Raw genomic sequence first — 21,111 nt, 5'->3', positions numbered from 1 at the left:
TGTGTGACTTGCTCGTAAGATGGTGAGCATAGAGAGGAATGCTGCACATTCTATATATATATCATGGGAGCCATATACATTAAAGCTATAAACATTGCCATGATACTATTTCTTTTAAATTAGTGTCTTTGGAAAGCTGCACTGTAAAGAGATAAGTCTGTATTTGCTACAGACTCAGTCAGATGATCTCTGTTGAGACAAAGCCTTGCAAAATGTTCAGACATGTATACGCTTGGTTTGTACTAATAAATATTTATTAATTTGAGTCTCTGTTCATATACAAAATAAGAATTAACTTGCTTTGAGTTTCTCTGGAAACAAATATTTAGATGTATCAAATTCTTATGTACTTTTAGCACAGTTTAGCTTTCAAGGCATGTCAGAACTTAGTTCTGTGGGTTTTAGTGGCAGTCCAACAATGCACAGAAAAAAATGTGAAGGCAATTAGAAGTCATTCATCCATGGAAGTGGTAAGGAATGGTAATCACCTTCAAGTCAGCCCTGCCTCTTGAGGTTTACAAAAGACCCCCTAAGAGTTCATGCTGAGCCTTTCCCATCCCCTCCAGTGTCGCTCTTGTATGAGGTACTTACTACCTTATGTGAAATCCTGCTACAGGCTTTGCACTCCTGTAGTACAACTTTCAGCTCCTGTGTCCTTTGAGTGTACAATGTAATATTCCATAGTGTGCAGTAAGACCATTTTGCCTTTTTTGCACATTTAGAATCTGTGAGTTATTGCAGAAGTCTATTTCTGTGACTGTCCATTGGATTCTCCCTCATTTCTTTGTTCTTCCTTTGGCATCATTTATCACAACCCAATAGCTCTTTGCAGTGCAGGTAACTTTGAGTCTCTAGGCGTATGGTAATCAACTGTTGTATTCTGAATAACTTGTTCTGCATAATTCTTGCTACATTGAGATTTGTTGTTGTTACAGATTCTCGTTTATGTATGGCTGATTACTTTTTTTTTTTAGGTATTATAGGGATAATTTAATAGGAAAAAATATTAGCCAGAAAACCCCAGAGAAGGCACAATGAAAAGTCAGTTTGATTGTGTTTTAAACTTCTCACAAAGAAATTATCTATAAGTTGCATTACTGTAGGAGGCAAATCATTATGGTCACCTAGTCAAACCATTTCTGTATTTCCTTGGTGGAGAAGTGTAATGTCCAAGAGCACTTATGCATGTTTTTGAAAGTAAGAATCACATCTTCTCTGCCGTAAAAACTTGCCTATCCCATCTAGGTTTTGTGTAAGTGTTCTACCCTCTCTTCTTTTTTGTGTTTTCCATAACGAAGAAATAAAGAGGAGGAAGAACTTTCTGTGCTATCCAGTGAAACACTTGGGAGATGTGGGAAGAAGTATTGTGAAGAATACGCAGTAGAGGAAACCAGCTAAGAAAGTAGAAAAGGATAGGCAAGAAAAGAGGAAATGTGTCTTAATTCAAGTCTCTTCATTAAAAAAAAAAAAGCTGAACTACATAACCAACAGTTTTCATTGTTTTGATATTCTTTACAGACTTCTTGAAAAGACCACTGGAGAGTTATGTGAAAAAATTAAAAGTACCTGTTCATGTGATTCGTATGGAACAGCGTTCTGGATTGATTAGAGCAAGATTAAAGGGGGCTGCTGCTTCTAAAGGCCAGGTCATCACCTTCTTAGATGCTCATTGTGAATGTACAGTAGGCTGGCTTGAACCTCTGCTGGCAAGGATCAAAGCTGACAGGTAATTATCCATCTATTCCCCCATGTTGAGTGTTTTCCAGTTATTAAGAAATTTTCCAAGTATTACAAAATAGCCTACAAGCAAATATTTACTTTCGGAAGGGCTGAATAAATTCTCATTTGTGTAAGGATAAAAGGCTAATTCAGTTAAACTTTTAAAAGTAAAACTCCGTTTCACGTGAAGTCTATATTGGGATGCATGGAATAATGTGTTAAATAGCAGGAGCAATGAATGAAATTGAGGAATTAAGGGAATTTGAGGTCTTCAGTCTGCAGCCTGGCCTATTCCTTCAAGAATTTGGGAAGATATTCTTGAGAAAGAAATGGAGCCCTTATGTAGTGTAGCACCAACATTGTGAGCAAGAACTGTTTCCAGGCTCTCATTGTGATTTCTTTATTACATAATGGTTTTGGTTGTGCTGTGTCTTGGTCTTCTGGGATGTATTTTCTAAAGTTAGAATAATTACCGGAATGATGATGATCTACACTTACATCAGTGATGGAAATTGTATTGGGGATGAAAGTGAGAGAATTGTCCACTTTGTAAAGTATTCATACATCTGAACAGTAGCTGTAGTTGCGCACTAGTCTGTTAGTAGACAACGTATTAAATAGAATAGGTATTAGGTATGGTGTTAAAGATCCCTAGTTTTTATTGTTATAGATAAAAACCACACTTAAAATTCAACGTGACAAAATATAGTGTTACATAAAGAATAAGCTACAAATAATGAAAAATCTTTTTTCAGCACTATGCAAAAACAAATTAAATTTTGTTGTCATTAATCATGTTTTGTGAGACTACAATACATCCATTGTTACAATCTGTGCAAATGCCTCCACTTAAGTTCTTTGAATTCAGTTGCAAGCAACCTCTGAATCTTTTTAAAGAGCTTCCCATGAGAGGAAGCCTGCTTGAGCATGACACTTAAGTGTCTTTAAGATGATTAGAATTGGTTTCTGTGAATATATGTATTAATAACATCAGGACACTAGTCAACAAGGCCACCTTCTGTCAACTATGATGTAGTAGTTGTACTTCTCTAACAATGACTGTCATCGCTTAGTCCCGAGGGTATATAAAAATACTTACCCAGACTTAATGCCCAAGTTTTACTTTCAAAACATGAAAGTTACTTTGGCCACTCAACTAGAAACAAGAACCTCTTGTTTTCTATCTAATTACTACGTAACAATGAGAAAGTTGGGATCATTATTTCTGTCTGCAGAGGGATGAATATTTATTACTGGTAATAATGCAAATATGATTTAAAAAAAGATGTGGCATTGCCAAAATTGTATCAGAATTACAATTAGCAAGGTAGAATTTGAGTGTTCCCTGTTAATAATTTATTGAATAGTGTTGTTAAGAGATGGCATTATAAAAATTTCAACTGTATGTGTTAAAAACAATATTAAAAAAAACCCCCAAACATCTTTTTTGACACTTTTGGTTAATAGATTTTGTTTCTTTCCTTTTCCTAGGAGGACAGTAGTGTGTCCCATCATTGATGTAATCAGTGATGACACCTTTGAATATATGGCAGGATCTGATATGACCTATGGTGGATTCAACTGGAAGCTGAATTTTCGTTGGTACCCTGTTCCTCAGAGAGAGATGGATCGGCGGAAAGGAGACCGAACCCTCCCTGTTAGGTGATGAGAAATTATTAAATTGGTTAAAATCTTTGTCTGATGTTTGCTCATAACCTTTTTATGTTAAACTTGAAAGTAAGTACTTAAGGTTGTTAAGTACTTAGTTAATCATTGTAGCATCTTTTTTGTCTGATTGAAGGAATAGCATAAATGTTTCTGCATTGATTGGTTGTTGGTAACTTTTGGTAGCAGTAAAGGAATCAATCAATTTGTCACTTTGGAAATACTTTTCAGTTCTATCTTAATTACTGGAGAATTGCTAGTTTTCAGATAGCACAATGATGCACAAGTTTTTAACAAAGCTTATTTTTACTTTTTTTAATTGAACCTTATTTTTATCTTTTATTCTAACAAAGTGAACTGTATTTTGTAAAGATGCGTTGATTTTTGGTGTGTGTGTATTTGTGTATGTGCATTCATATGCAAACTTTAAGTCTTAAAAGGGGGGATGGGAGGTGAATTTATACTTGGATATCATGTAGGTTTATGAGAAAGGTAATAAGAAAGATAGCTTGAATGTAATATGTACCTTTTGACATACATATTCTGTCCTTACTTTTCTGGAAACTGGGCAATATTCACTTGCAGTAAAGCTCAGGATCTGACCTTTGCTGGGTTTTTTGGGTTTTTTTTTTGTCTTTAGTTTAAGAAATTGAGAGGTCTTCTCAGGTTATGGTTAATTGTATTCCTCCCTTCCCCCTATTTCCTTTTTAGTGGGGAAAAGACATATAAATTTGTGGTTAGATTGTGACCTAGCTTGTATTTTATATGTCTTTCAGAAAAAGCCCAAAACATTTCAGGAAAATAGCTAGTGATATAAAACCATTTTTGCCAGAAGTGTAAATAATTGAACTACAAAGTTATGTCAGCAGCCTAACATAGAATTTACTTATTGTATATTCATTGTCTCAAAAAAGCTGAAATCTGGGAGATGTTTCTAAAGCTCTGAGAAGCTACTAGCAGAGTTTTATTATTTTCTACCAATAAGGAGTCTGTAAGGAAAATCTGGATGTAACCCTGGCTGTACAATTTTCTTGCATGAAGCAATAAAAGTGAAAGCAAGCAGGCTGCTTAATGGCCTCCCAAAACTGTTTCAAGAGCAGTAGCCAGAAGTATAATTTTCCTATGTGAAACTGGTTTCTTTTTTATGAGTTACCAGCATTGGAGGCAGAAGTCTTTCTCAGGAGTGACAGCAGCTTTCTAGGGACTGTTTCTCTATCCAGATGCCAGTTTGAAGTGAGAAAATAAGGAGAATTGCCACTACGTGATTCCAGCTCTGGAAAATTTTGAGCTAGCAAGTACACCAATGGTAACAGAGTTTGAGTGGAAGCTTACTGAGAAGGAATATGTTAGGAACTTGAGAAATAAACAGCTATTTTGTCAGTGTAAGTGTGAAATGTATCTAAGTATGCTTTTTTAGTGACTGATGTGCATTTTTTTTCCACCCCAGGACACCTACAATGGCAGGAGGCCTTTTTTCAATAGACAGAGATTACTTTCAGGAAATTGGAACGTATGATGCTGGAATGGATATTTGGGGTGGAGAAAACTTAGAAATTTCCTTCAGGGTAGGTAAAAATCTGCAGTGTTTTATTAATCATTAATTTGTTAGGACAGTGCATCTTGAGTTCACAAGATCTGCTGCCTGCACCAGTGTGCTCTTCTCTTGCAGCTGGCACTTCCCATCCCCATTAAGTTCCTCAAGCAGAGATACACAAAGACTGTACCTGTCAGTGAAATGTGCATGGTGAATAGTTGGTAGAGCTTTGTGATTAAAAGATTAACCATCTCTGTGATTAAGATGATTATTCTGAAGACTGTGTGTTTGTCTGTTAAAAGTAATTTGGTTAGAAAAGGTGGTGGGGGAGCATCAGTTAAGGGTGATGTTGTCAGTGTGCTGTTTAATGTGTCAGTGAAATGTGAGCACCTCTGTTACAAACCCTCTCTTCTTGCTCTTTACTAACTTCATGATCTCATGTGTTCATTTGGTTTTGGATCTAACCATTGTTATTCTCATTTTTGTTGCTACCAAGTAGCACAATTTCCTTTCATTGTACTTGTCAGCAGAAGGTACATAGGTGGACTCTTCTGAAGTACTTCAGCTTTCTGAATCTGCCATTTTTCAAGGTCCAAAATAAAACTGAAAATATTTTCAGAGACTTGGGAAGTGTATGGATTCTTATACATGGAGATTCTGTTTCATAATGGACTATTTTAGACACCTGTTAGTTCCTGTGATTCATGCGAGCCTTTTCCTTCCTTTGTGGTCAGCTTGCCCTGTTCTTTAAAGTAATCTCTGGCTGATGTGGTACTGCTCTGGGGGCTGAAGTACTTTCACATGTTGTCTTGCCTGGGCTTGTGAGCGTCTTTGGCTGTTGAGCAGGAAAAAACATGCAGTTCTCTTCCACGCAGTATGCATTTGTTCTAGACCTCAGCTAATGTTGTTTCCCCACCTTGAACAGAAGCAAGTGATTAATGTTTTGGAACTTTTTTTAACAACTTGTAACTATGCAATAATTGTTCTATCGCTTCCAGATCTGGCAGTGTGGTGGCACCTTGGAAATTGTAACTTGTTCTCATGTTGGGCATGTGTTCAGAAAAGCAACACCGTACACTTTCCCAGGAGGTACAGGGCAGATAATCAACAAAAATAACAGGCGGCTCGCAGAAGTCTGGATGGATGAATTCAAAAACTTTTTCTACATTATTTCCCCAGGTGAGCAGGTCTTTGGTTATGAGAAATACTTATTAACAATTAAAATGCTGCTACTACTGGGAAATAAAGTGAGTATTTATATAAGAATGTTATTGCTTTGAAGTTTGTTAAGACAGAACTCAATTAAGGTGTACAAAAAGTAAGGTCTTAATTGAAGAAGACTTTTGTTAGCCAGAGATGTGCCCTGAAGGGTTTTTTGTTTGTTTTTTAACATGAACGTGATTTATGAATGAGCTTCCTGTGCAATAGAATTGGAACTCAGTGGAACATGAAAGAGCTCAGCTGTAGTGCTGAAAACTAGCCATCTGAATTCATATCGTAACGTGCTGAAATTTGGGCTCTGGCTTCTGTGTTGTAGGCATTCCACATTGAATACATCAGAAGTGATTTAAATGAAACCCAGAAGTAGGAGTGGCAAAAGTGAATATTGTCTGTCTTGATAGAATCTGTACTTCACTATCTAGAGTATAGGGGCAAGTTGCCAATACAATTGACTGTGATGGTATTTACTATGTTTCTTTATGTGGATGTTAACAAAACAAGAGGATGTAAAGTATGAGAGTAAATTTCCCATCAACTGACATTTGCTGGAAAAAAAAAAAAACAGGAGAAGAAAGGAAGCCTGCAAAATATTGAATTATTACTTTCAACTACAGGTTATATTTATTGTGTAAAAAAGACAAACTTTGGGTGGCAACAGGCAACCTTTCTAAATACTTGAGACATTAGACCTTATATACTAAGTGGTAGTTTTATATGCCACATCTGCTTTTCCAAGTAAATTTCCTTAAAACTAGTATTTCCTTATGACCTGCTTATTAAACCTGCATTACTATTGACATCTGAAAGCTGTAATACAATGCAATATGAGTCTGAACAGCATTAAATTTTAGATTATGGGTTTTAGAGATGCTTGTGAGAGCAACTGACAGTGCAGATTTATGGTGGTTTTGTCATAAAATAATGTTTTACTCAAATGAGACTGTGTAAGACTTTTAATTAAAAGAAAGTCTTGATATTATTCAAAGCTTTTTAGGTGAAATCAGAAGCTAAGAACTTATTGTTATTGCCCTGTAATTAATACAGCATTATGAATTCAATCATGAGCATGTATAAATATTCAGAAAAGTTGTATATAAATAGTTGTAGTCTTTTTTCATTAAGATTGCTCTTATGCATCCATGTCAAGCTAGATTTTAAAATATACAAAGTTGCAGGAAGACCTAATTATAAAAAATAATCAAATCCTTTCCAAAATGTAAATTACTGATAAGCCATGATAAGGCTCTGTTACGTTATATGTAATCTCTATATTCCTTCAATTTGGTGTGGTAAGCATAAGCTAAAAAGGAGTTACACTCTTTGAATTTTGTAAGATAGGGTTTTTTTGATAGGACTTTCATAGCATTGCAGTACTGTAGACTATGTATGCATTCTCCAAAGACAGTAAAAATTCTGAAATGGTGAAAGTAACAAGCAATTCTCTGTTACTGCACTGTGTATTTTCTTTCCTTTCAAGAGATGCATGTCTGCATAATTTGTATGCTAATGGCCTGAGTGATTGTTGGATAGGGATGTGCTCTTGCCAAGCTCCTCTTAGAGCATCTGCACCTGCCGCCTGTCACACGCTCTCGTTTGTGTCCCCATGACCGTATTGACCGTGCACTGAAGTTCGATGCCAGAATTTTCAAGTGTCTCGAGAATAGGATCATATTGTATCTGAATAAGTTGGGTTATTCTGAAATTGATTTGTTGCTTGGGACTGAGGAGAATGCCCAGTACTGTGGGTCATTCCTTAGCTCTGGTGAAAACGTCTTGTTCAGAGAATGAACACACAAACGTACTCCGTGCCGCTCATGCCTCTCACCCCCCCTCAAATTGTGAGAGCCAGTAGATATTAACTAACAAGAATTACTATTTTGGGAAGTTCACAAACACCTTGTTCTTGTTATTCTGGTATCTCCAATCTTAGCTGAGTGTTGCAGACTGTGATTTTACCCATTGACAACAAATAGCATCAGTACAAGTTTCAGTAAGTCTCCTGTGGGTATTAGTTGTTTAGGAACTCAGTGAATCTCTGCTAGCTTGGCTCACTTAGCTTTTCCAGATATCCTTCTAATATAAAAATTTAAATGTATAGTTCTTACAGAATGCTGGTGTAGTAATCCTCAGGCAGAGCGCAGTATGCAGCCTGTGAAACTGCTTGCTAGTACAAATGTGTACTTTCAGTATTACTATGAGAGTGTCATGAGTTCTTGCAAGGAGCGAGGTGAGGATTCTTAAGCTGATGCAGGTTTGCAAGCCTTGGGTGCAGATGAGTGTGGAAAGCAGGCAATCCTCTGTGCACCCAGAATTTTTCTCACTAGTTGATATGGATGAAAAAATTGGATTTCGAAGGAGATAATACACTGACAAGCAACATTGAGCCTAGCTAAAAAGACACTTGTTTCCTCCTTTATATTTTCTTTTCTGTTCCCCTAGGATAGTGAAACATAGAGGGATTCATCCAGGAAAGCAAATGTAAGATTCTCAGGTAGCTTTCCCACTTCACGTAATCTGTGTTGTCTGGAAAAAAAGGCTTGCTGCTTGAATGATAGGAACTCAAGAGACTTTTACTATTGATGTAATGCAGTTAAATGGAAAGCTGCCCTCTTGAAAAGTAAGCCTGTAATCCTTTTCTGCTTTTGTAACTATAGCCCAGTAGAAAATGCTACTGGTCTGTTTTAAGCTTGTGTGCATTTTAGAAGCCTACTCCTCTGCTTAGGAGTGGTTAGGTACAGATGGAGGTTGGGCAGGAACTTGTTGCAGCTGCTGCTCAGCCAAAATCAAGCCTGTCTCTTTGCAGGCAGCAGCTCTTCTCCCCGGCAGCACAGGCATTGGCTGCAGGCCTTTCTCATTAGCTGGTAGCTTTTCTCGCAGTTGTGTGTTACACCAGGGTCCTGTTTCCCAGACTATTTCTCTTCAGCTTTCAGAAAACAAATCCAGCATGTGAATAATCTGTTTCCTGGCTCCAGTCATTCCTTCTGTGGGCTCTGCCACTTCTTTATTTCCAGTGCTGGTCTTTCATCACTTTCTCCAGGCTGAAATATTAAGACTGTATTGTCCAAGGTGAGGAGGCTTCACAAGGTGGTGATGCCAGTCTCACAGCTTGCTGTGAGGGGAGTGCCTCGCTTTTCATGGCAGGTGTGCTGGTATGGCAGGTAATAGGGTTTCACCTCCCCTCACTTACTGATCCTTCATCTGCATCAACTGCTTCTATGACTTGCTGGATTTCTCAGGATTATTTCTCCTGTGGGCTGGGTCCCCTGGGGTTAAGTTAGAACCTGTAGCAGCACAGGAGGTACAGCAGGAATGTGAAGCTCAGCAAGGGAAGTTGCCCCTTTGGCAGCAGCAGCTGCAAGGCATTAGGCTGGTGAGCTGAAGACATCCCCAAAAGCAGCTCCAGTGAGCTTGGGTACAGCCTTATATAACTTATACGGAAATTAATTTCATTGGTGACCAAATGTATGCCTCAAAGGGTATATTCTGGGATATACCCAGAAAATGTGTTGCCCTGGGACTAAGTGGGCAGGCAGAAAGCCTGAAAAGACAGCACTGTGGAATTACCTAAGCGGGAGTCACCTAGACAGTGACAGGGGTGTGTTATCCTGAAAACTGGATCTGTAGGCCTCATATCTAATCGCTGCATGCACTGTTCTCTAGCCAGGTATGGTAAGTCAAGGTGCAGTATGTACAGACTGGAAATGGAAAACATTATTTATGATTGATAGAGAGGACAGAGGAGGGACTGAGTCCACATCTTGCGGTGTAGCTAAGCCTGTGTTCAAAATACATACTGAGTGTTTCCCTGTGGTTTTGTATTCAACTACTATTCCCTACTAGCATTAATTGGGAATGCAAAGAATGTAGCTATTCAAATTGGTTTTAAATTATTATTGCTGATAGAGTTTCATAATACTAAATAAAAACAAGTTATATTATTTTTATCAGAAGACTAGATTTAGATGAAACAGTTTTCATACTCTGCTTTTGAAAATGACTGAGCAATTTATAATCATGATGATAAAAACATGCTATTTTTTTTCAAGGGAGTTTAGCATAAGTATATTGCCACACACTATTAAACTTGGGCAAGGAAACCTTTGGCTCTTGAAATTTTGAGGATGTCACAACTGTTGCAACATGACTGATGGGAAGCTTAAATATAAGGTGCCAAAGAATATTAAACTTAAAGGAGTATTCTACTGATAGACATCATTACATTTATGTTTTTGTAAAGGTATAAAGAAAGACCATTATATTTAATAATCAGAGTGATTTGGTTCTGTGTACCAAACTTCAAGAATAGTGATGGTACAAGCAAGTGCAGTCTTATATTTGCACAAAAGAACTGGTGCTGGTGCTGGATGACTTGGTGTTGATTTTTTTTGCATTACCAATATTTATATTTTGTTTGTCTTTAAGCATGTGTGTGAAAAAAAGCATGTGATTGTCCCACAGCAAACAGCAAGCTGCGTGACAAATAGAATCATCAGGGAGGCCCAAACTTTTAAATGTGATTAGGGTTGGGGCAGGGAGGTTGAGGAAAAATATATTGTTATGGTCAAATAAAGACAACAGTAGCAAGGTTTCTTAAATACTATTTCTGATTTGTGTGATGTGGATGCCCCATCCCTGAAAGTGTTCAAGATCAGGTTAGATGCATCTTTGAGCAGCCTGGCGTAGAGGAGCGTGTCCCTGCCCGTGGCAGAGGGGTTGGAATGAGATGATCCTTAAGTCCCCTACAACCCAAACCATTCTGTGATCATATGATTTTTTTTCCTTTTTTTTTTTTTTTTTTTTTTTTTTTTTTTTTTAAATGAACCAAAGATTTGAGAAAACATCAAGTGGACATGGCTGTCTTCCTCACGGTGTGCATACCTTTAGAATCTGGCATAATTCTCTCCTGGGAGGAAATCTGAGCTAAGTCATGTTTTGCAGTTTGGTTTTTGTTTTGTTTTTTAGCTGAGCCTTTGACAAAATGTCCAAAACTCCTAGAAGGTCATATGTCACTGTTGTAGATATACATATAAATTTTACTGGTCTGTGGAGGAAATAATGATTTAAACCTGTACTTAATTTTTGGTAGGCTTTATACTTTGCTGCAGTTTCCCTTGTTTTCTTCAAGTCTTTTTTTCCCCCCAAAAGAAATTCCTCATAAATAACTGGCACTGCACGGGATAGAAATACTCAAGCTGGTTTAGAGTAGTATTGGTAATGTACCAGAAATCTTGGAAACAGAATAGTTCAGCCTTAGTAGAGGACACCCTCAAGGCAATTCTACCTGTTCTGCTCTTCATTCCATCTGCTGACCTGATGCTAACTGTAGTCTTTGTGTATGGTTTGGTGCAGACCTGACTTCAGAGAGGATTTTTTAAAAACCTTTCTGAATAAAAATGGTTTAATGGAATACCTTGTAACAGAGAAAAATGAGCTGGCACTTTTTTGTGGTGACATTTAAAACTACCTTAAGAAACAGCTTGCTTGTATGCTGTGAAGTCTCACTTTACAGTTAATTATTTATGGCTGTGACTTTAATTCTTATTGCCATTCAGTAATGTGACAAAGACTTAACAGTGTTGTTTTCTGGAGGTTGGTGTAGCAACCTGAGTAAGTTTTGAGTGTTGTATGGTTGTTGTGAGAGTGGCATGAAAACTGCTTCATCCATCAGCTGCTTTTGCATCACTGAAAAACGAAGAATCAAGTACTTAGCTGTGGTTGGAAACTTTCTGTTCTTACATTAGCTTTTGAAAGAGTGTTGCTTTTCTTGTAGAGCAAATATTTGCTCTCATGAAGATAGAGCAGCATTCTGTGGCTGATTTTTTTGTTCTTTTTTCTTTAATTTGTCTTGTGTTTTTTGATTTTGGGATTTCTTCTGTGACTTGAAAGCCCAGATTGAATTTTTTTGGGATTCTGTAAAAACAAGCTTTCCTTTGCTTTCATTCCCTTACCAGTATAGTTTTCCAATATATTTATTAAAATGAAGTCTTTAATTAGAAAAAAAAAAAATGCCTAAAAACCTGGCTAACATTTTTTTCTTTCTGGAATATTGAAATTGTGTTTTTCATTGACATTTACAGACAGTTAGCTAAAGTTTGATCCAATTATCTGTCTCAATTGAGTAGAAAGACACCATCTGCTGGCAAGTCGATTTAATACACAGTATGCCAGCTTAGAAATGTCTCAAACTCTTTCCCAGTTCAAGAATTTTAGAGGTTACTTGCAGTCCTCCAAGTGGAGAGATTTCTGAAAGATGTGTGCATCTGGAGGTCTGTGTGCTGGCCAGTTGAGCCATATTAGTAGTCTCTTAGGGGAATTTAAATTGTCACAACTAGTTTTTGTTCTTGTTTGGGATTTTTGGTACTGTACTGCATTTGACCTGTGTGATATGGAGTGTGGTGTGGGAAACAGAAAAAAGACATGATGCTTGAAAACTAGAAATTATCCTACTCTTATTAATTGTTATTATTGGAATATCGTATTGGATACAATAGTGCTGAATTCAGGCGAAACAAAAATACCTACTGTTCTTGTGCACCATCCTCAGCCCATCTGCAGATGGGACTTGCACAAATTAATTTTCAGAAGGAATTAAAGCAACCATAAAGGAGTAGAAAGATGCAGGATAAAGGAGCACTTTGATAAATGAGGAGCAAAGGAATAAAAAGGCAAGCAAAATACCACCAGAAAATGATAGCAGTCATAATGGTGAACATACTTCCTGCAAACGCTGCAGTTATCTTGAACAAATGCTGAATTATTTAAGGTTTAGTGCTCTGTATGAAGGCTGCTTTCTTCCTGCTTCTTTGTGCAGCTAGATAGATGAGGAAGAGTCCAGCAGGTGGTACCTGGCTTACAGAAATAAGTTAAATTGGAATTCTCCTTGCTCCACAGAAGGAGACTGCTGTGTTATGCTGCATAGATATGCACTCCAGTTACCACTGGGGATAGAATGGCATTAGTAACTAAAAAGGTTTCAGCCTTTCTCCTCTGTTAACTTAGTAAGCAACTACATTCAAATTGTTCCACAAACCACAGGTAAGAAATTGTCATGCACAGCCCAGATGTAGTGATTCTATCTGTTGTGGAAAAAGAAGTCACAGGTTCAGACATGTTCTCTCTGAGTATAAACAGCATAATGCTCTATTAAACAAAAATCCCTTTGTATAGAGGTGACTTTTTAGAGAGAAAGCCTTTCATGGAAGTAGTAAATTATACTGATGTGTTTTCTTATGAAGTGGAATTAAATGATATTTATTGGCAGCCATCGAAAACAACTTCCTTTGTTCCTACAGGAGTTACTAAAGTTGATTATGGGGACATATCTTCACGACTTGGGCTAAGGCGCAAGCTCCAGTGCAGGCCTTTCTCCTGGTACCTGGAGAATGTTTATCCTGATTCCCAAATCCCACGCCATTACTTTTCTCTGGGAGAGGTAAGATTTTATCTTTCATATTCATCTTCCCTATGTAAAGTATGTTGTGCAGTAAGTTGTGTTTTGAACTGAGTAGTGTAAGCAAGTTCCAGCAAAGTTCAAGTATCTTGCACCCGTGTTTCTGTCACAGGTAAAATGACAAATCTGGCTTCTTAGTGGGGCAGACATTGAACTTTGGTATACAGTACTGTAATTTGAATATTTTCCTTTTTCCTACTACAGTACAAAATGTCATATAAATGGCTTTGGAAATATTCCTTCAGAAATGTAGTTGTGGATAACTTTCTGTATAATGTTCTCTGCATACAGTATGAGTGAAGTTTTGCTTGAAAGCTGTACTAGGTCAAGCAAGGTCTTTGCCTAAAAGCTGTTCTGAACTTTACCCCAGAACCCTCATCAGTGACCAGAAAATTCTAGTGACCTCTAAGCCTTGCTGTGACTGTAGAAATAGTGCAGATGATGCTGTCCTAAATAGGTAGGCACCCTCTCCTCTATAAGTCATGTTGAACTAAATATCAGGTTTGCTGTCGAATGATTTTGTATTGTTTGGTTTAAAAAGAAACACTTTTAGCAAAATGGAGCAGGCATTTGTGCTTCTGCATGACTATCAGGAGACCTGATATTCCTGCCTGCTTACTGTACAGTGATACAGGGTTTAATACTTTTGAAGGTTTTGGGCTGGAGACTCCATTGTGTCCATTCTGTTGTAACTGAGTCTTTGAGCAAAAAGTGCTCCCAAGGTGGAAGGATCCCCCAAAGAAAGCACAGAAACAATCATGGTTCTGTAACCTGGTAGCTTGAACATTTGCTTGGGAGTTTGAGTCTTGGACAGTGATGCCTCATTGCTAATGTGGGTCATTTATTTCACATAACCTCTGGTGTATGGAGATAAAAATATCAACCTTTGGTGATGTGCTCTTTTTCCCTCCTAGATAAGAAATGTGGAGACAAATCAATGTCTGGATAACATGGCAAGAAAAGAAAATGAGAAAGTTGGAATCTTTAACTGCCATGGAATGGGTGGCAATCAGGTGACAATTTTTAAAAAGGAATTTTCTTAATGTATTGAATTATTTGGGACACTACTGCTCATTGGGGAAATTCTTGGATGTTTTCAGTAGTTATCTTCAAAATATACTTAGGAAACCCTCATTAAAGGAAATGCCTGTAAGAGGAAATGCATGAGAAGATTTGGTGGTGGTTTGTACTTGTATGTTTTTGAGGCCTGATTGCAGTACATTTTAGATCAACTTTAAAGTCAAAAAACAAAATCATGGGAGGACAATACTGTTGTGAGCTAGACTTCACTTCCTGTAGGTTCTCTGGAAATGCATTCTGGTTTGAACTCCTGACTGGCATTGTTACTTTAAAAAAACCAACCAAACAAACATGCCCATGCCTGAAATACTTTTTTTAATATGTGTTTTTCTGGGTGTCAGTGTGGGATATATTTTTCATCTATTTTTTTGTTCTACTTTCTTAATGATTCTTGATGAATTGTTTTCATATAAACAGAGATTACCTGTGTTTGGGGATTCTCCTGTTCCTTCACAGCAAGCAATCTTCAATTCAAAAGAAGTCTGTTTTGACTGAAGAGCTTGAGACAGTGTTTATATTTGTTCAAATAAAAAAAAATTGTTTCTATACCTCACTATTGTGAAGGGAACAGAAAACAAAAGAAAAAATTAGTGGGGATAAGTGAAGTAATGCACAAATGTTTCCCTTTCCCCTCACTCCAGGAATCTTTTGGTTGAAACAGTTGTTTTTCAGTTCCTCTCATTCTTTTTCTGTCTAGGTTTTCTCATATACTGCCAACAAAGAAATTCGAACAGATGATTTGTGTTTAGATGTATCCAAACTTAACGGCCCAGTAACGATGCTCAAGTGCCACCATCTAAAAGGAAATCAGCTTTGGGAATATGATCCAGTGGTAAGTCTTCTAATGACTTTTGACTGTAAAATGAGACAACTTGGGCTTTTACATGAGCCTACAGAGCAACGTTATTCCAGTGTGGGACCACTGCTGGACAGACAAAACAGGAAACAAAAGTCAGGATCATGTTCCCTCTGTTATTAATTCACTATGTAGTCACACAGTGGACATCTGTGTTGATTTAATTACCTGGTGAGTTTTGGGGGAGCTTTTGGAAGAACATTTTGAATGTGCTTTTGGACCCTCTGGAGAAATATAGTCAGAGAGCGTAGTATTGCGTTAGAGTTAGATCAAAAATGGGGAAGTGTTCCAGGTGTCTACTGGACCAATAAAAGATAAGAGTAATGATGTGTTGGGGTCCCTCCCCTGCCATGGAGCCCTGGGAGAGGGGCCCTGGGGGGGAGACACGGGGTTTCCCTGCCCCTGGTCAGCCTCGTTCCCCATTGGTTGTTTTGTGTTCCCCGGGGTGGCCAAGGACCCTCGGGTCCCGTGACTGCAGAGTTCCTGAGCAGAGCCCCGGCCATGCGGCTGGAGAAATAAACATCTCTGAAACATCTACCATGAATCTGTCCATATATACTTCGTTTCCACGGGACTCCTGGTTTGAAATATACTTGTTGCAGTAATCCTCGCTGCGACAATGATGTTTGACCAATTCAGCACTTGGTGTCTTCTCTTGCACAAAGTTACAAGGAAATGCTTGTCTAATTAAAAAATGAGCTTTCCAAACTAATAAAAATGATTGTACATTTCTAATCATGGTATGTCTGAGGTATAGGTGCTTAAAACACCTTTATTTAAGTCAGGGTCTTTCTTGTACATAATGTTCAAATTTACTTTGAGGTTCATATGCTGATCTGCCAGATCTAGAAATCATTGTCCATGGATCAATTCATCATTAATTTGATTTGCAAGCTCTAAAAATGATTTTGTGATTGAGTAATGCAGTCAAGAACTCTGACTTCATGGGTAGTTAAAAAAAAGTAGTTCTCAAGCTTATTAATTTAAAATCAGTTATTACAAAAGACAGTTGTGAGACAATTTGTGGATGAAGAATCTTGCCAGTATATTTGCAACGACTGTTTTTAAAAAGAACTTTTAGATATTTAGCTACTAAAAAGTAATTTCACTAATTAAAAAGCAAGGTGGGGGTTGTTTCTGACTAAATATACTTGTTATAGACTTCAGTAGCTGAGGTGTTAACAAAGCCTGCAGCCTTTTAGACTAAGAGCAAATATATAAGTATGATTTTCTGATTAGAATGGCATTAATGTGGAAGACAATAGATCTCTACTAGGATTTCTGCACATTGCTGGCAACTGTTTATAGGACACTGAAGAAAGCTGAAGGCTTGCAGGATTAAATTGGTCTTGGGAACTATTTGTTCTTGGTTTTAATGTAGTTAGTTTACCTGACTTAAGCAGTAACATGAATAATATTACCACCTACAGTGATTTACCAAAGGGCAAGTGGTTTTCATTAGGTTTCTACCTTATCAGTGCTAAGAAAAATGCATCTTTAGGCACCTAATCGCAATAGTCTGTCTTGCAGTGATTGCCACAGACTTCCCCTTTGTTGATCCTTAGCCATAAATTTGGTTATATGTGGTTTTTTGCTATATTCTGTAGCAGAAAATCTAGGCATAATCTTCAGAACATTACTGAAAGATGGCAAATAAAGCTCAAAAATAAGTTATAAGGTACTTAAAAGAACTCCTGCCTACATAGTTGAGTGATTTTTTTTTTCTGTAGTTTTTTTTTCTTTCTGCCTTTGTTCGACTCCTTCCTTCATTCTTCAGCACCTCTCTGAGTGCAGGGGATTGATGTGCTCAGGCTTTTGAATTTGATTTTTTTTTTAAATTATGCTTTTCTGCTTGTGCACATAAGGCCACGACTTTCCAGTCATTCCAGTGTCCAGGCTGAGCTGTTGAATGAGAGAGGAAGCACTGATAGTAATGCCTGTGGTACCATAGGCAAGTTGGTGCACTGAGGAGTATCCATAGTACAGTGGCAGGAAATGCAGCTTCTGAAGAGCTCTTCTCCATGAGGGTAGTGCTGAGGTGTAGATGGAATGGTTTACCAAAGATTGTATAAATGAGATTAGTAGGTATTGGAAAAGATGTATACTTACGTGAAATTGCACATACTTTTTATAAAAGAACATACTTTTAGAAAAGAGCCGAAGAAGTGCTAAAAGAACATAGTGTAAAGTCAGTATTGTGTCCCCAGCTGAGGAAAAAAATGTACTTTTGAAAACATATTCATTCTGATCTGATAAAAGCTACTATTATAACTAATAATTGAAGTTGTATGTCTTACCAACCTGTAATTTCTAACTCTTCAAAGATCCCTAGCTGTATAGTCCTATTTAAAGAATGGTGGATGTTGCTTGATAAAGAACATCATTTACAAGTTCAGACTGTTTTGTTTTTCATAAAGCACTGCTTTTAGTATCTACAATGTCAAATAGCATATTTAAGTGTTTTTTAGGATTGGGATCTGGAGTCTGTAACCACAGGGTCTTGTCTAGTTCTTACTTACAGAAAAAGTTTTGATGCCAACTAGGAATTTTTTGGTTGCCTTATGCCTGGTGATTTTTATAAAGCTAATTTCTTTTTATTTTGTCTTCAAGAAATTAACCCTGTTGCATGTGAACAGTAACCAGTGCCTGGACAAAGCCACTGAAGAGGACAGCCAGGTACCCAGCATCAGAGACTGCACCGGCAGCCGCTCCCAGCAGTGGCTGCTCCGCAACGTCACCCTTCCAGAAATATTCTGAGGGGTTCTAAAGAAAAGCAAAGATTGACTGGGCTACCTCGGCTGATACTTTGGCTACACTGTTAAGTAGCAACAGAAGAAACTTCTGCTCAGCAGAATCCACAGTTCCTCAGCTGTTAGAACTCCTGCAGCTTCTCAGTATCTGTGAACCAGCCTTCCTGTATAAGGATGTGAAACTACCACACATAGCAGTGAAACTGTGCCCACTGATGTTTACAAGATTGAAAGAGTTTCTTCCAGCAAATAACTTAGAGAACCTTTGGACAGTGGAAACATAATCAATGAAATAGTCTCTCTGAAGAGCTACATATCATTTTAGTTTGCTTGCACGTCAGTAACCTATGCTGAAAGTGCTGTTGTAATGAAGAACGTTTCAAGAATTCTTTTTTTTCCTGGTTAGCAGTGGTAACCAGACTGCTAAATATAGATCCACAAATAAATGAAAGAGAGAGCTGGAAACCAGATTCAGTATCATGACATAAGAATTCTGTGGTTTAAGAACAAAAAGTAAACAGGGTTTAATGAAACTAAATCAGAACTATGAAAAGTACAATTTGTTATAGTGAAGTATCAAATTTATATGTAGATTTTATACCTCAGTGGGGGAAAATAACCAAGTCAAAAGGCAATTTTTTCTCTTTTTCAATTGTGTGATAGTCCATAAATACTTTCTGTTTTTCCTGGCGAGTCTAAAACTATTTTGGGCGCAAACAAAATGAGCATAAGAATAAACTGAGCTCTTGAATGTCAGATCAACTTTTTTTAAATTTTAATTTCTTGGCTGTTGGAATTGTATCTTTTTATTACTGTCTGAAAACTGGAGGTTAACATGCTGTCTAACTTTTTTTTTTTTCCCAGGCCTGCCATTTCAATTTATACTTGGGTCAGTCAGCTTATGGACTTTCATGGCCAAACAAAAGATTTAAGTACACTTTGAAATTAAGTTAACTTGAGTATGCTTTAGCGCCCAAGACTTGTACTACTCTACTACAATTTTGTTTTCGTAGCAATAAATCTTTTGTTCCTTGTTTGATTTCAGTCATCAGAAAGCCAGAAGAAAAGATACATGATTTGGGTAGCAGAAGATTGGCAAAACTGAAGGTTTTCTGGAATCCTTTTTCACTTCATATTCAGATGTGCTTCATTGTCAAGTGCATATTTAGATTAGACTCTGAATTGTAATGTTGATCTGCTGCTTTTTTCTAATAAAACCTAAAGAAAAATAGCGAAATTGGCATGGTTTTTAAAGTTAACATAGCCAAAAGCAATATGATTATGTCATTACATTGGTCTGCATTTTTTAACTGAATTGCTTTGTTTTGTTAAAAAAAATCTGTATGGGCTGATCTTGAAAGTGAGCCACTGAACACTCAGAGTATTCATTGAATTTTCTTTTGGAAAGAAAAATGAGATTTGCTTAATGGAGAGGATATTTTTATGATAAATGTCGTTGTTTGGCCAACTGTCCTGTCAAGCAAATTAAACCTAGACTCATGCAAAAGTTGTGTGGAATTATATTTGGCTGTTAAGGCCTTTTTAGATTTACTATCCCAGGTTGTAGTCAGTGTTATCTCCATTATTTCTGTGGCAGTACACAAGAGTTTTCATGCAGAAGGCAGGGGAATGGTTAACAAATTGTACTATTACATCTCTACTTTAAAAATACATGGGCTGAGACAGTGTGGGGTTAACATCAGATAAAACATCCAAATATCTAACTGTCTTATATTGACCCCTTTGTTTGGATAGTCCTGCAAATTGTATGAGATTGAAGTGGATTTATGAAAGCAGTTTAACAGAAATATATTGAAAAGTGCCAAGATGACTTAAAAAAGAAAAAAGGGAAAAAGTCCATCTTAATGGTTATGTGAGGAATGTGAGAAGACTTATTCCTTTCTTATGGTCAGTGAAGTGGATAAGGTGGGTGACAGTGTAATTTTTTTTTTTTTTTTAATCTTAGCAGACTAGCCATTTTTAGGGCATGTGTGTGTGGTGGTGCCTAAAAATGTGGTATCTTTTACTTCAGAAACAATTTCCCAAACACAAAACATCCTTTTAAAAACATTTCCAGCAAAGAGGCTCTGAATCAGAGTTGGGTAAGCTTTCATGGAGTGAGAAGCAGGAGCATCAGAAATGCAGTGCAAAAGTCCTGTAAGTTTTCAAAATTTCTTAATTTCTTTCAGATTTCATATGCACACAGCACATCACTGAACACACAAAACACATTTTCACTTTGTATTTTCAACACTTATGATTCCTGCTGTGATATCCTGTTAACAAAACTGAAGTGCCATGGCTTGCAAGATAAACTCATAGGCAGGCCTCAAAGTTACTGTGATTTTACCCTTCTTATTTCAACAAGTCCTTTTATATATCGGTCACATAAAACTGCAGTACAAATAATTGCACAACTTAAACTGCATGTATCAAGTTGTCAGCAAGCTGAAGGAACAATCAGATTTCCAGCCTATACGTTACCAGTTCCTGCCTGCTGAGTATGGGGAGGGGAAGCAGCAGACCCAAGAGCGGCTGCAGCCCCGAGGTGTTTGGCTCCAAACCCCTCAGCTCAGCCAGTCCCATGGTGGGTAACTGGTGCTGGTTTTATGGGCAGTGGGCTGTGCTTAGCCTGTCCATGTCTCTGTGGCACGTGCCCAGCAGCTGTGCTGTGCTGGTGGACAACACAGGGCTTCTGCAAAAATTCCCTGCACCAACGTGCATTTCAAATACTGTCGTATTAAGCACTTTTCAAACATGGCCACGGAACAGCTTCCCACACAGAGTTATCTTAGAGCTTCTCTTGACACAGAAGCTTGTGTCACCAGAGCTCCCT

At 37.6% G+C, this 21,111-nt stretch overlaps 1 protein-coding gene across 2 annotated transcripts in view; it reads left to right on the top strand.

Moving 5' to 3' along the window:
- GALNT1 (polypeptide N-acetylgalactosaminyltransferase 1) overlaps positions 1-19,602 on the top strand; it is an 87,301-nt gene extending 67,699 nt beyond the window's left edge. The window contains exons 6-13 of one of the 2 annotated variants that reach the window (XM_032119003.1): positions 1,519-1,726; positions 3,211-3,381; positions 4,832-4,949; positions 5,917-6,097; positions 13,432-13,571; positions 14,504-14,602; positions 15,367-15,501; positions 18,136-19,602. In XM_032119003.1, coding sequence (XP_031974894.1) covers positions 1,519-1,726; positions 3,211-3,381; positions 4,832-4,949; positions 5,917-6,097; positions 13,432-13,571; positions 14,504-14,602; positions 15,367-15,501; positions 18,136-18,282 — 1,199 coding nt within the window. In that variant the 3' untranslated portion in view covers positions 18,283-19,602. The remainder of the gene's footprint in view (positions 1-1,518; positions 1,727-3,210; positions 3,382-4,831; positions 4,950-5,916; positions 6,098-13,431; positions 13,572-14,503; positions 14,603-15,366; positions 15,502-18,135) is intronic. The other variant, XM_032119010.1, reaches the window with a different exon arrangement.
- The last annotated feature ends 1,509 nt before the right edge of the window (positions 19,603-21,111 follow it).

The sequence above is a fragment of the Corvus moneduloides genome, chromosome 1, assembly GCF_009650955.1.
Source record: "Corvus moneduloides isolate bCorMon1 chromosome 1, bCorMon1.pri, whole genome shotgun sequence".
In the NCBI taxonomy this organism is placed as follows: Eukaryota; Metazoa; Chordata; class Aves; order Passeriformes; family Corvidae; genus Corvus; species Corvus moneduloides.
This window is presented reverse-complemented; position numbering and strand designations above follow the sequence as displayed.